The 15,065-nt window shown below is 41.8% G+C and overlaps 1 protein-coding gene across 1 annotated transcript in view; it reads right to left on the bottom strand.

The window, feature by feature from the left end:
• LOC144088912 (all-trans-retinol 13,14-reductase-like) overlaps positions 1 to 15,065 on the bottom strand; it is a 52,008-nt gene that overhangs the window by 24,751 nt on the left and 12,192 nt on the right. Inside the window, exons 7-8 of the mRNA XM_077619654.1 lie at positions 9,066 to 9,185; positions 8,854 to 8,992 (exon numbers count right to left, since the gene is read on the bottom strand). Coding sequence (XP_077475780.1) covers positions 8,854 to 8,992; positions 9,066 to 9,185 — 259 coding nt within the window. The remainder of the gene's footprint in view (positions 1 to 8,853; positions 8,993 to 9,065; positions 9,186 to 15,065) is intronic.

The following is a 15,065-nucleotide window of genomic DNA, read 5'->3' as shown; positions in this document are numbered from 1 at the left end:
TATATATATATAGGTGTAATTGTATGTTATGAGTTTTTGTGTTGATAAGATTACAGTAAAGAGTTGGATTGAAGAAACAACAACATCTCAATGTTGTAATTATTTCCCCCTGTGTTTCAAGATTAAATGCAGGGTGTAACACTCACAGTTTAATATTTTATTTCTTTGTGTCTAACTTTTTCACAATCCCTGGTTTATGCTCTATTCAGAAGTCACAGGAGGTCACTTTCATTGTGATTTGGGATCCTTCTACCAGGCACCTGACCGTGGTTCTACCTTGGTTAACCCTAGATACCCTTTGTGGGGCTGATGTAGAATGTCTGATCTAAGTTCCATGGGGATCACAATGCGATCTTGATACATCACTAGACCATCATTTTTTGACAGATGGGCTCTGGCTCTGTGAAATGCGTGCAGGGGTGATGACACTTCCAACCTACGTGGCCATCCATTACTTATGTCGAAGATTACTTCTTTCACTCAGATCATTCTGAGTAGCTCTATAAGTGTCTTAATTTTTTTCTTAAAATAGGCTTAATCCTCAGAATTGCATTAGGCAAACTTTAATGTCACTTTTTGTTTCTAGGTTGTATATTCCCTTCGGTGGGTGGCTCGACAATGGATATGCCACTGCCAGTTGTTTACCCGGAACATGTTGCGCTATCACATTAAATCTCATAAAGCTCTAAATCTCATAACAGTCTCTGGCACCGCAAAGGGCCTTTATCAAGATCATATGCCCTGATCAATGGCAACAAAGGCTTATGGTTAGTTTGTAATTGGACACAACCTAATCCCTGGTACCTGGCGAAGTGCTGACAAGATCAAACTGACACCAAAAATCCAAGCATCCATGGACGTGCTGCTCAGGGCTCGATCAGAATATGAGTACAGTAGTACCTCGACATACGAATGCCCCGACATACGAACAATTTGAGATACGAGTAAAATTTTGAGAAAATATTTATCTTGAGATACGAGAGAAATTTTGATATACGAGCAGACAGCGGACGCGAGAGGCTGCTCATAAGAACACCATGGGCATTGTCTTTCTGGTTGCAACTCCCTCGTGTATGTCTCTGCGAGCATTGGGCGGAGCGTTGCATTTTTTCAGTGTTTTTTCCCGTTAGTCAGTGCGAATGGCGAATATACTACTTCTCGTTGCTAAGTGGTCGTGCGTTATCCTATTGTGAGGACATTTGTGTTCATCATTTTGAAGGGAATACAAAAGCAAACAGCCCTCGATAGGTTGCGTCTGAAAGTCAGGGTGGAGGCGGGGCAAATAGAGCCAACACGGGAGAGGAAAGGTATCAAAATGTCGAACAAAATTCGAATTAAGTTTAGTGTTAGGTTAGATTAAACTTATTTTTGAGTGTGTCTGCATCGTAATCCAAGTTCATTTAAATGTATCTATTTATTTATATAAAGTTATCCAATCCAATCCAATCCAAATTAGTTATGTTACGAGCGCGTTGCCGTGCAAAAAGTCATGTCTGGAATATTTCTGGCACTGACATGATACCGAATGGTAGTCGCTTGAAGAAAAATCTTCCCAATGGAGTTATGATTGTCGGTAGATGGCAGCATCTTGGATCCAGCAGAATTTTCCAAAATCTGCATCGAACGTGGAGAAAACTCATGAACCTGATAGTTTGGGTGTTACGTCATCCAAGGTGGGTAGGATGAAGCGCTCTCGTTTTCACACTTCTTCAAACGTTTTAAGTCTATGCCACCCTGACCTCTTCTTTGTTTTGTCGAAACCATCAGTGCCACGAGACAGTGACCGCCGTGATTATGTCCAGGTTCAAGATAGGTTTAGTATATCTCTCTACCATCGGCTTTAGAGGGAAAGGCATGCGACGTGGCGTACTGGCGCTATAGCACACAGCATCTCCCAAGTTGGCGGCGCCTGCGCGAACAGCTGTCAGAGGCTCTCTCTACTTGTGCACTTTTCATGTGTTTTGTGTGTCTTGTTGCGAGTTGTTTGTCAAAACCGGATTTAAATTCAGATATAACCGTTTGGACTTATTAAACATCAGTTACCAGCAGCAAAATATGATTTCTAGCGACTCTCACCGGGAACATAGCATACCGGAAGAGATCGCGACACTAGGCTTGTTATCGGGACTGGTCGGCGAAAGAGAAAGCAATGGGAAAGAAAACAGAAGCGAGGCTGTCGAGCAGGCGTGTTGTGTAAGCTTAGGAAACAGCCACTCAAAGCTCCGCTCTCGAGCATATATCTCTCCAACGTCAGATCCATTGTAAACAAAACAAACGATTTGGAATTAGAGCTCGCTGCTATTCGCCACGTTCACGAATGCTCCATGCTAATAATCACAGAGACGTGGCTTCACCCACAAATACCCGACACTACCGTGCAGCTAGCAGGACGCACGCTACTTAGATCAGACAGGACGTTCGAATCCGGAAAAAAAGAGGTGGTGGGCTTTGCATTTATGTGAATGAGGGATTGTGTAACAATAGTACTGTTCTGGTTAGACACTGTTCCCCAGACAGGGAATTCATGTCGGTGAGATGCAGACCCTTCTTTCTGCCCAGAGAAATAGCCGTTGTTATCATCACTGCTGTCTACATCCCACCGGACGCTGAGGTAAGTACCGCTCTCTCCCTACTAATGGACACAATAAACAATGACCAGAATTCCCACCCGAGTGCCGCACACATAATTGCAGGAGATTTTAATAAGGCAAGTATCAAAACTGTTCTGCCGAAATTTTACCAACACGTGAATTGTCCAACAAGAGAGGATCATGTTTACTCGAACATCAAAGTTCCGATCACTCCTCCGGGCCCGAGATGCAGCCTTCTGTTCGGGGGACAGGGCACTCTACAGCGCAGCTTGCGCCAACCTGAAGAGAGGCATTAAGGCTGCCAAAGCAGACTACAAGCGGAAGATAGACGGGAAACTTGACGACCCCTGAACAATGTGGCAGAGCATACGGACCCTCGCGAACTACAAGGGCCGAGCTGCGACTCCTGCGGACTCAGATGCGGCACTCATAGAGGACCTAAAACAACTTTTTTGCCCGCTTTGAGTCCCAAGCCCACCACCCAGTCACACCACATAAACCTCGAGTACATGCCACACCAAGCTCGGGAAGAAGCCTCACCCCACTCATTGTGGAGGTAGTGGATGTGAGACATGTGCTCCGAGCAGTCAACCCCCTGGAATACCAGGCAAAATACTTAGGGCCTTTGGACCAACTAGCACCAGTCTTTACGGACATTTTCAACCTTTCACTGGAACAAGTGTAAGATTATATCAGTTTTTGTGAATATAAAAGCACCGTTCTCATAAAAATTGTGAATGGCTGAATCTGTCAGCATAAACACTCAACTGTCTGACTGAATAATCAATCTTATTCTTGTGATTGGGTTGACATAATAATAATAATCGGACATAGGCCATGTCGTCATTACCACAACACAAAAAGCCTACTTGTCATCACACGCAGAAACTGCTTGTGACGAAATTGATGGTGCTTCTCCATAAGCTACGTTTAATTGGCAAAAGACCTAAATAAGTGTAAGTTACGGACTTGTAATTTGACATTCCGCTGTTGTGGATACAGGTCGCTTACCTCTCGATTACCACACACTGTCTGCCACTTACCTTCCTTCAAGTCAGCTAGTAGGAGGCAGATCACCAACCAAACATCTATTCATATGCCGCAGAAGGGAATGTGTGTATGTTAGCGCGAGTTTAGATGTCTGATGGATGTGGGGAAAAAACTGTCCTTAAGCCTATTTGTCCGAGCTTTGTGGGACCTATAGCGTCTGCCAGAGGGCAGCAGCTGGAACAGATTGTGACCAGGGTGGTAAGGGTCCCCTAAGATGTGCTTGGCTCTGCTGAGGTAACGCGGGCTGGCAATGTCTTCAAGTGAGGGCAGAGAGCAGCCGACAATCCTCTGGGCAGTGTTAATCACTTTCTGCATGGCCTTTTTGTCTGCCGCCGTGCTTCCAGCGTACCACACTGTGATGCCGTACACCAGGATGCTCTCTACAGTGGTTCTATAGAAGGTTCTCAGAAGATTGGAGCCCAAGTTGTTCTTCCTGAGCACCCTGAGGAAATGGAGTCGTGTCTGAGCCTTCTTCACCACTGCCGTGGTGTTTGTAGACCATGAGAGCTTGTCCGTGACGTGGACCCCCAGGAATTTAAAGGACTGGACCCTGTCTACACATACTCCATTTATGAGGAGTGGGGCCAGATCTGTGCCGTGTTTGCGAAAGTCCAAGATTATTTCTTTAGTTTTCGTGGTGTTCAGTGTGAGATTGTTCACCGAGCACCACGAAGACAAATTGTTGACCTCATCTCTCTAAGCCGACTCATCCCCTCCTGAGATGAGTCCGACCACAGTGGTGTCTTCAGCGAATTTGATGATGGCGTTAGACTGGTGGGTGGGTGCACAGTCGTAGGTGTACAGGGAGTACAGAAGAGGACTCAGTACACAGCCTTGAGGGGAGCCAGTGCTTAGTGTAATGGAGGAAGAGAGGTGGGGACCAAGTCTAACAGTCTGTGGGCGGTTGGTCAAGAAGTCCTTTATCCAGCAGCAGATTGAAGAGGATAGTCCAAGGTGGGAGAGTTTGTCAGTCAGAATGTCCGGTTTTATGGTATTGAAGGCTGAGCTGTAGTCAATGAAGAGCATCCTCACGTAGTTCCCAGGGTGTTCCAGATGGCTCAGTGCTGTATGAAGAGCAATGGCAATAGCATCATCAGTGGACCTGTTTGCCCTATAAGCAAACTGGTGAGGGTCAATTGAGGGAGAGATTGTATTCCTGATATGGCGGGCTACCAACTTTTCAAAGCACTTCATGATCACAGGCGTGAGGGCAACTGGCCTATAATCATTCATGCTGCCAATGGTTGGCTTTTTGGGGACAGGGATGATGGTGGCAGATTTCAGACAAGATGGAATGATGGATAGTTGCAGGGAACAATTGAAAATATTTGTGAAGACTCCAGCCAGCTGGTCAGCACAGGCTTTGAGCACCTTCCCAGGTACTCCGTCAGGGCCCGCAGCCTTCCTGGTGTTCACAGACCGCATTACCAGTCTCACTTCCTGTTCCCGGAACGTCAGTGTATTGCTGCAGGGTGGTGGTGGGGGGTGGTGAGACCAATTTAAAGGAAATAAGTTTATTACCGGACTGCAGAAATGGGGAGAGCACAAATATCAGCACAATGTCAGCACAAATACTCAACTGTCCGACACTGATCAATTACTTTTTGCCCTGCAAATGACTGAAACGTATCTGTTCAAAGTCCTGCTGACAACTGTCAGTTTTGCCTGTATATAAGACTCACTCACTGGTCATTCAGTGAGAGTTGCAAGGACAACAGACAGTGAGCGATCACGCTGTTTGAGCTCTCCCCATTTCTGCAGTCCGGTAATAAACTTATTTCCTTTAAATTGGTCTCACTCTTTCTTAACCAGCTCCTTAAGTTGTTTTTCAGATCCATCACAAGCCTCCGCCCCAGCCTGTCTGAAATCATCCCAGTACCCAAGAAATCCATTAGGTCTCACACCAACGATCACTAAGTGCTTTGAAAAATTGGTACTGAAACACATCAAAGCCTGTCTTCCCCTCATCCACGACCCACATCAGTTTGCATATTGCTATGTCACAATGCTTTTCATCGACTACAGCTCATCCTTTAACACCAAAAGACCGGACATTCTTAACCCCAAGTTGGCCAACCTGAGGCTGCAACCTTCCAGATGCTCTTGGATTGAGGACTTTCTGATCAATCGACCCCAGCACGTGAAGCTGGGTCGCCACCTCTCATCTGCCCGTACGCTCAACACCGGCTCACCCCAAGGCTGTGTACTTAGTCCACTCCTCTACTCGCTCTACACACATGACTGCAGAACCACGCACCCTGAGAACATCATTGTGAAATTTGTGGACGATACAACGGTGGTGGGGATGATCACAGGGGAGAATGAGACGGCCTACAGAGATGAGGTCCTTAGACTCAGCAAGTCTAAACAACTTCGCGCTGAACGTCTCCAAAACAAGAGAACTCATCCTGGACATCCGACGGAACAAGGCTGCTCCGTCGCCCCTGTATATTAATCAGGGTGTCTGCAGGTTGGAAAAAGTGCAATTTTAGACTATTTTAGACCTTTTTTAGACCATTGTGGGTTAAATTTAAGACCTTCACGAAGTATTAAAAATAAGAAAAAACAGACCCAGATTGCATTCAACTAACATTTATTGTTATTTCAGAGGTCTGGTGTTTATTGGATTTAACGTGGGATTCGAGTGCCTTTACTCCCAGGGTCCTGAGCTTCAATGGTCTTTTGCACAACCTGCAGTACGCCTCAGTGTTATTGTCAGGAACACGTTTGAGCCAGTCCGCAAAATCCTGTCGTTCGAGCCAACAATCATTTAATCTGCATTTACACATTGCTTATATTTTGTCCAACTGCCATTCGTCTTGCATTACTCGACAACTATTTGCGCCTCGCGCCAATATCCTGTGACGACCTAAACACTTCCGCTTCACGTCTGTAGTTTTATTGTGCTTTCCGCTAACAGTGATTTCCGCTAACAGAACTACAAGGACAATAAGCTACCAAAAAAACTGAACGGCGTGATAAATAGACGCAATAAACATATTTTTAAAATGTATTCTACATCGATATTTTGAACTTTTGCACTAGGTCTTAAATCACCCAAATGAGATTTTAGACTTTCAGTGGAAAATATCTTGGTATTTTAGACTTTTTTAGGCCTAAAATTGAAAATGTCTATTTTTAGACTTTTTTAGACTTTTTTTAGACACCACGGACACCCTGACTAATGGCGAATGTGTGAAGCAAGTAGAAACTTTCAAATTTCCGGGAGTCCACATCTCTGCTGATCTCACTTGGGCAGCAAACAGCACAGCACTCATCAAGAAGTCGCAGCAGAGACTACATTTCCTGAGAGTACTCAGGAAGGGGCAACTGAACGCGAACTTGCTGGTGACCTTTTAGGGCATGCTGACCTATGCTGTATCAGTGTGGCACTCAAGCTGCACAGAAGCCGACCAGAAAAGACTGCAGAGGGTGATCAACACAGGCCAAAAGATCATCAACTGCCCCCTACCCACCCTGCCCAGAATCTATGAATCCCAGTGCCTTAGAAGGCCAGAGAGCATTATAAAAGACAATACACATCCCAGCATCCACCACTTCAACCTGCTGCCCTCTGGAAGGTGCTACAGAGCTATAACTGCCAAGACAAACAGACTCAAGGACAGTTTCTTCCCAAGAGCTGTCACCATACTCTACTCGAGTTCTGCACCTAGGACCTAATCAAGACATATTACTACTACTTATACTTCTTATGTTGACCACTTATTTATCTATTACTATTTAGTGATTATTTATTTATCATTTCTAAATATTGATTTTTTGTGTTTGCTTGTTTGTTGTTGCTTCCATAGACTCAGCGTCCTGGACTTCAGGCGGAACAAGCCCGCTTCGCTCTGCTGACCTCACTTGGACTAGTTATTTATTTTTTATTTATTGATTATTTATCTCTACTATATATTGATTTTCTGTCTACTATTTAGTGATTATTTATTTATCATTACTATTTAGTGATTATTTATTTATCATTTCTAAATATTGATTTTTTGTGTTTGCTTGTTTGTTGTTGCGTCCATAGACTCAGCGAGTGATGCGACTTGGTGCAGAACGTCTACAAAAACCATGGAACTCATCCTGGACTTCAGGCGGAACAAGCCCACTTCACTCTGATGACCTCACTTGGACTACTTATTTATTCATTTCTTATTTATTGATCATTTATTTGTCTGTCTGTTGTTATTTGTGCACTATGTGGTGAAAGCTTTAAATCTCAATATACTTGTATAATGACAATAAAAGCATTCAATTCAAATCACTAGTTAATTCAATCTTTATGGGCTCACAATCTATATTTCCCTCGATAATTCTTCTGCCTGGTCATATTTTATTTTTGCCAAACAAATTCCTTAAAATGGGGCATTTATCACAGTTACCGAGTATTTACTATATTTCAGATTTTTGTATGTGGAATTGTCAAGGAATCTTCCCATGCATGTGACTTTGCCACCAGGGTTGCACACTGTAGGCCTGGAACGGGTCAGCTCCGGTCGGTTCTGCAACTTATTGTAAGATTTTTTGGCTTTAAAAGTAGTGTCCGCCCCAGTATTAATTTTAAAATCAGCTGGAGTGCCGTTTACGTATAGCTCCACATCCCAGTCAGTATCTAAGATTGGCTCCTCTATTACTATTACTCATTCTCTGTTCTGACTTTCTTGAGAAGTTTCCATCATCACACAACAGCAAAATGGAAACTTTTATTGCTGGCTGGATAAAACTTACTTTTCTGCTGCATCTTGGGCAATTGCGTTTCACTTGGTTCTGTCATTGTGACTGCTAAAGCTAGGTGTGACTACAGGCGTCATCTTTCTTTCCCTTCGCCCTATCGCCGAAATGTAAACATTTCACCCCATTCAGTCCACTTCCATCACGTGCTGCACTCTCCTGTTTAATTTCTGTAGGTACTTTTTTGTGTATGGAAACCTTTATTTTTCAAACAAAATTTAATCTTCTAATTTTGGTATTCTAGACTGAACTGAAAATGGAGCAGACAGTCTGATTTGACTTCAGACCATAAGAAAAAAACTAAAACTTGTTTTGCACAGTGTATGTAAACCTTAACTGTCTACACAATGCTGCATGAGTGTGCAGTCCAACTCAGATTTTCCCCCCTGATAAATTGATAACCCAGTTAATTTGTCAAAATAACAAGACACCCGGGAGATAGTAGGAATCAATACAGAAATATTGAACTTACAGTGCATCCAAGTCATTGTCTTTATACATCCAGAAGTTAGTAGAAACGATTCCCAGCTCTTCTTTGGTTCCATCCAGGCCAACAAAGACCAAGAATGAACCCATGCCATGGCGCACCATACTCAATAATGACTGGATCTCTACTCAGAATCAGTAGAAAATTTTAACAACCACAAATTGTGTTTCACAGATTCACATAAAATAAAATATTACCTGATCTTTCTTGTATTTGCTGTGGCAAAAACTTTTGGAAGGTGTTGAAGATTCCAGCATTGGAAATGACAACGGGAGCAAGAATCTCAATCTCATCTTGGCCTTTCAGCACTGTCACTCCTGTTCCAAAAGAAGAATAGCATGAAAATTACAACATAAATTTCAATAGCAACCAGAAAATGCAAATTTTGAAGGAATGTTTTATGCTGATGGTCAAAAGTGTGAAAACGTAAAAAGTCTAAATTCATTTATTGTGGTTATGTGAATGATGAAGTTTTTGGCAGTGGAGATTTTTTGCTGGTCAGCAAATCAATGGAAGCTAATGGGTAACATAAATAACCTATTCACTTTGTGGACTTTAGTTTATTGTCTAACCCTATTGAACTGTTTCACAAAATTATGGAAATTACATCAGACTTGCTTCCGGCACAATGTAATTTCAACCAAAAGATACTTTTCACCATCCGTATCGTCAACAAGAGAGTGCATAATAAGCATCATTTCTTTCTTTCTTTTTTTACTTTCCTTTTCAATGTCGCTGGATAATATTTGGAGATGAACACAAACATGACAGCCAGCAATCTAGTTAGGTATATCATCTAGGCATTTCCCCGATCAAACATCGTATCAGAATTCATTGGAAATTGGGCCCGATTGCGTCCTTTTATGAGAATCGGGTAAAAATGATCTTTTTTTACTGTATTGGTTTAAATTTTTAGGTATTCACTCATTATCTGCCATTGATGGTGAAAGACGTCCAATCCATTTTTACTGCGACCCCCCCAGGCAAATTGGATTGGATGCCTCTCGCCGTCAATGGGAGTGAAATAAGATCAGTTGCTATAGAAATTGATGAGTTAAGATAACAAGTAACTAAATGATCCATGCGTATAATGCAAAAATTTATAGTTAAAGCAATATTTCTATATTTAATTGACACTATTGAAACAAATCTTGCAGTAGAAAAATTAAATGTACAACAAACCACAACTAAAATTTTTAAGAACAGTAAGTCGTTGAAGATGTATCGAAAACAAAGTCAGTCAAAGGGAATAAAAATGCCCAATAGTTATTTATTTGACAAAGGGCACCTAAAAAATGCGAGTATCACAAGGTAGTACAAAAAACAGCATGACAGAGTCAGGGAATAAACTAAGGATGCAAAATGCAAATATGATCACAGGAACAATGGTATTTCTTTAACAAAGGGAGCATGCCAAAAATATGAGTATCAAAAGGTATAACAAAAACAGTAAAACTCAGGATACAAAATACCAAAATTGTTAAGTTGGGGTTTTGGGGTGGATGTGTGTGTGTTCCCATTGTATGTGCTGTCAAAGTGATTATTGGATGCGTTTCGCCTATTGTGTCCCTCATGGTATCCCTTCCGTTGTGTGCTCAGGTGTGTGTATTTTGTAATCAACCCCAGTCAAAAGATCATCAACTGCCCCCTACCTGTCCTGCTCAGCGTCTACGAATCCCAGTGCCTTAGAAAGGCAGAGAGCATTATAAAAGACAGTCTGCATCCCTCCTTTCACCACTTCAACCTGCTGCCCTCTGGAAGGCGCTACAGAGCCATAACAGCCAAGACAAACAGACGCAAGGACGGTTTCTTCCCTAGAGCTGTCACCATACTCTACTCGAGTTCTGCACCTAGGATCTAATCAAGTCTTATAACTACTACCTATTTATTATGTTGACCACTTATGTATCTATTACTATTTAGTGATTATTTATTTATCATTACTATATGATAGGTTCACCAATAGGCATTCCCAAATGCACGCACAAATAAAAGAGACAGGAGACTCATCTGTGGTGTTCTTGCAAGAGTGAATCAAACTGACGCGCGTTCGTCCAAGTTCATTCTGCCCTTAGACGTATTTCTATGCTGTTTATTAGCTTCAAGGATCTCTCAAGGGAGGAGTGTGAAAATAGGAGTGAGAAGTCAATAGAAGTTTTAGCTCTCAAAACAAATGAAGGTCCACCGGATCTTCTCAAGGGAGGGGTGTGAACACAGTGTGAGAAGTCGATAGTCAAGGACCCGAGTTACAAATAGAAGGTTTAGCTCTCAAAACAAATAAGATCCACCGGATCTTCTCAAGGGAGGGGTGTGAAAACAGCGTGAGAAGTCGATAGTCAAGGACCCGAGTTACAAATAGGTTTAGTTCTCAAAACTGATGAAGGTCCACCGGATCTTCTCCATATTCCAGCTGTCCAAGAGGAGTGACCTTCCTGTTGTTTAGGCTAACTCAGGAGCAAGCATTTACACGGTTGCAAGTAGATGTACAGACGCTCCCCTACTTACGAACATTCAACTTACGAACAACGGTACATACGAACATGTCTGCAAATTGCGTTTAAGTCCAAAAATGTTCGCAAGTCCAATTTTGTATTTCGCCCCTTTTTCGGAGTAGTACTTCTTTCCGCCGCTAATACCGACGCCTGGCGCTGTGAGAGCTCAGCTCACCCAGCATCTACCTTCTTCTTCGTTGCAATGCGGAAGTGCGTGAATGTATCTCCAGTGTGCAAAGAACCTTTTTCATTTGTATCATTAAATATCTCATGCATCCAATATTGAATATGGTTGGTAAAAAGCTAAAGGCTTCTATTGAGGGAGTTGCAAGGAAGAGGCAAGCCATTTCATTTGAAACGAGTGGCAATAATAACGAAGCTTGATGCGCGTGAGAGTGGTGAGCGTTGCACATTTAGTACCATTTATAAACAGAAAGATCGAGCAGCAGGACCCAAATATTGAACTTTGCACAAAGTTTGCAAATCAATTGAATGATGCCATACAGTGTACCTCATCATTTATGATGAAAAAAAGAAGAAAACTGCAATCGTCATTAGGTCGCTTCTTTTGGCCAGTTTCTAATACATAAATCTCTCTCTCTACAGTACTGTACATATTCTCTCCATTTTATTAAATGTTTTTTTTCAGTACAAACCAATGCGTGTTACTTATACAAGCCTTAAACATACAAATGCACTTGTATAAACCTTCAATATACTTATATCGGCCTTAAACATAAATTATAATACAAAATATAGCACTGAATCAACTTACAAACAAATTCAACTTATGAACAATCGCTCGGAACCAATTGCGTTCGTAAGTAGGGGAGCGTCTGTACTCTACTTTTCTAATGTTAATAAGCTAAGTGAAGCAAAGCATTCTTCATTGCAAGCAAATATATAATAATGTAAGACTAATAACCCTAACACTATATATTGATTATCTGTGTTTGTTTGTTTGTCCATAGACTCAGCGAGTGGTGTGCTCTCAACAACTCGGCGCTGAATGTCTTCAAAACCATGAGACTCATCCTGGACTTCAGATGGAACAAGCCCGCTCCACTCTCCTGACCTCACTTGGACTCCTTATTTATTTATTTTTAATTTATTGATTATTTATTTGTCTGTTTGTTGTTGTTATTTGTGCACTATGTGGTGAAAGCTTTAAATCTCATTACACATGTATAATGACAATAAAACCATTCAATTAAATTCAATTCAATTAAGCCCTGTGTGTTTGTCAGTCTTTATCGGATCATCTGCTTTACCCAGATTTGTTTACGATTACTCGATGTACCTGTGAAATATGAACTGTGTTCTTATATTTAATCTTGCACCCTTCTGCACTCTTATGAATTTAAAGTCACTAGAATAAAAATTTTACTGACACCTACAGGTCAAGGCCTGTCATCACTTTGTATATAACACACCCCTCTGTATCCCCGCCTAGTTTGTCTCCACCTACTTCTATTAAATATCTTCACCGTCCGTTGAAACGGCGTATCTGGTTGGGGAAGCTTCACGTGGACACGTCCGTCCGCTCCCCGTCCCTTCTTAGGAAGGGTGGGGGCTAGCCAAAGAACAAAGGAAGCGGAGCGAGCAGCAGCCATTTTGAGAGCGGTCAAGATGAGGCTCCCCTCCCAGATAACCTCCACCGGCCGGGAGTCAAAAACTACTACGTGTTTTGCTGCTTCCTCTGTATGAAGATTATTGTCGAGGCAATCCAGCTTTGACATTTTGGTGCGGAAACCCGGGATTCTTCTCTGGTTTCCGGCCACGGCAGATCGACAGAAGGATGGATGGCTTGACGTCGGCTACTCCAGCCTTGAGAGAGGGCGATCTGGCCTGCTGGCCCGGGAACAGATTACGAATGATCCTTTCATACAAAGGAGGCACCAAAAAACGGTAAGGCACTTTTTAAAATTCATTTGTAGAATCCTACCCAGCATAAGGCCCTGTTTCCCTACGAGAAAGGGAAATGCTCCATTCGTCGGAGAAAAAGTTGTGTATACTATTCCCTGTGTGACGGGGAAGCGTTTCTGTGTGTCAGAAATACGTAAAAGTATACAGCAGGATAGAGGCTGTTGTCGGCCTATCCACGAGGTTCTGCCTGAACAGCAGACACAGGAGGAGGTCGCACCTCCCCGCCAAGGGACTTCGAGGGTTGTGTTAAAAATATAGAAGAAAGATACAGAATAAAACTATAAAAGCATGAAATTAATCTTCATATGAATATATATATATATATATATATATATATATATATATATATATATATATATATATATATATTTCTAAGTACGCTATGACGCGTTCATAAACGATATATAAGTACGATTGCCGCGAAAAATAGGAGTTTAATTGGTGAAAAAGAAGACTTAGATGGATAAAAATAAGTATTTAAGAGATGGTGGATTGGGACAGGATGGGGGGGGTTGAAAAGCAGACCACATGTGAGAAGGAAAAAATGGCCGAGCCCAGAAACAAAGGAAAAACTGAAGTCAAAACTGCCTTTCTTCCCCAGCCCACTTTCCACTAACCCAGGAAGAAGATATATATATTAGGCCTGTTAAGAAACAGTGCCCCCCCGGTTCAGCCCACTCCTCGTACCAGGCTCTACTCGCAAGCCAGGAGCACAAAGAGGGGGGGGGGCTGGAATGCAAGAAATCTCAGGTTACATCTCACCACACGATGAAGCAAGGAGGAGCAGTAATAAAGAGAGAGAGAGGCGGAGAAAGAAAAGAAGAGAGTTAGAGACAGAAAATTGACAATATAAAATAATAGTGACAAATTATGGGTCCTCTAATAAACACTGAAATTTATCATTAGGAAATGATTAAGAAATTTGCTAAGTAGAAGGTTAGTTTCTCTAAATTTTAATTGTGGTAAGAGTGAGCTACAAAAATGGCTCTTATATTAAATAAACACAACCTTGGAGCAGAATAGCAATTCAACAAGTGCAATTTAGCTATTTTAGCAAAAAGAGAGTGATTTGCGATTTAGACTCAAGTATTAAGAATACTTTAGAATTATTAATGATATCAAACATGAAGATAACAATGCAGAAAGGCATTCATCCAAATTATTAATGATATCAAACATGAAGGCAATGCAGAAATGGCATTTATCCAAATTATTAGGTAAATTGTACCTGACAAGTTTAGATAAAATAATTAATTTAGGATAGGCATGATTTCCCTGAGATGCAATAAACATCATGAAATGTCTTCAGTGCACAGATTATATTTCATTGTTTTGCCCATCAACAGATGAAATATGCTTTAGCGTGAGTCATATTAATAACAATTAGAATATCACGGATCACCTAAGAATCAAACAATTGATGCCAACCAAACAACGTTGACCTATTTCCTTTTAGAATAACTTGCCATGACACAGCGAAAAGTGGTGAGCTGCCAAGAAGTCCTTCTACGTGTGTTTTGCAGTCAGTAATTCCACCATGTGTCAGGCTGAAGTCGCAATTGTTACAGTAATGTATAGTGACATCTAGTGGGTCATCACTTTAACACATTCTCAGTTCTACCCATAATGCTACACGCTGTTGTTTGTATTCATTCGAATAAAGACAAATCTGAAACAGCAATTGCATGTTGTGCAATGTGCAAATGTCGGTCCTTTTGGAGACGGCTTCAACATGGGATATTTCGTCGAATGCGAACCAATCATCTACGAGAGTCTGGG

This window comes from Stigmatopora argus, chromosome 14 (assembly GCF_051989625.1).
Source record: "Stigmatopora argus isolate UIUO_Sarg chromosome 14, RoL_Sarg_1.0, whole genome shotgun sequence".
Taxonomy (NCBI): Eukaryota; Metazoa; Chordata; class Actinopteri; order Syngnathiformes; family Syngnathidae; genus Stigmatopora; species Stigmatopora argus.
Note: the sequence above shows the minus strand (reverse complement) of the source record. Positions and strands in the feature narration are given on the sequence as shown.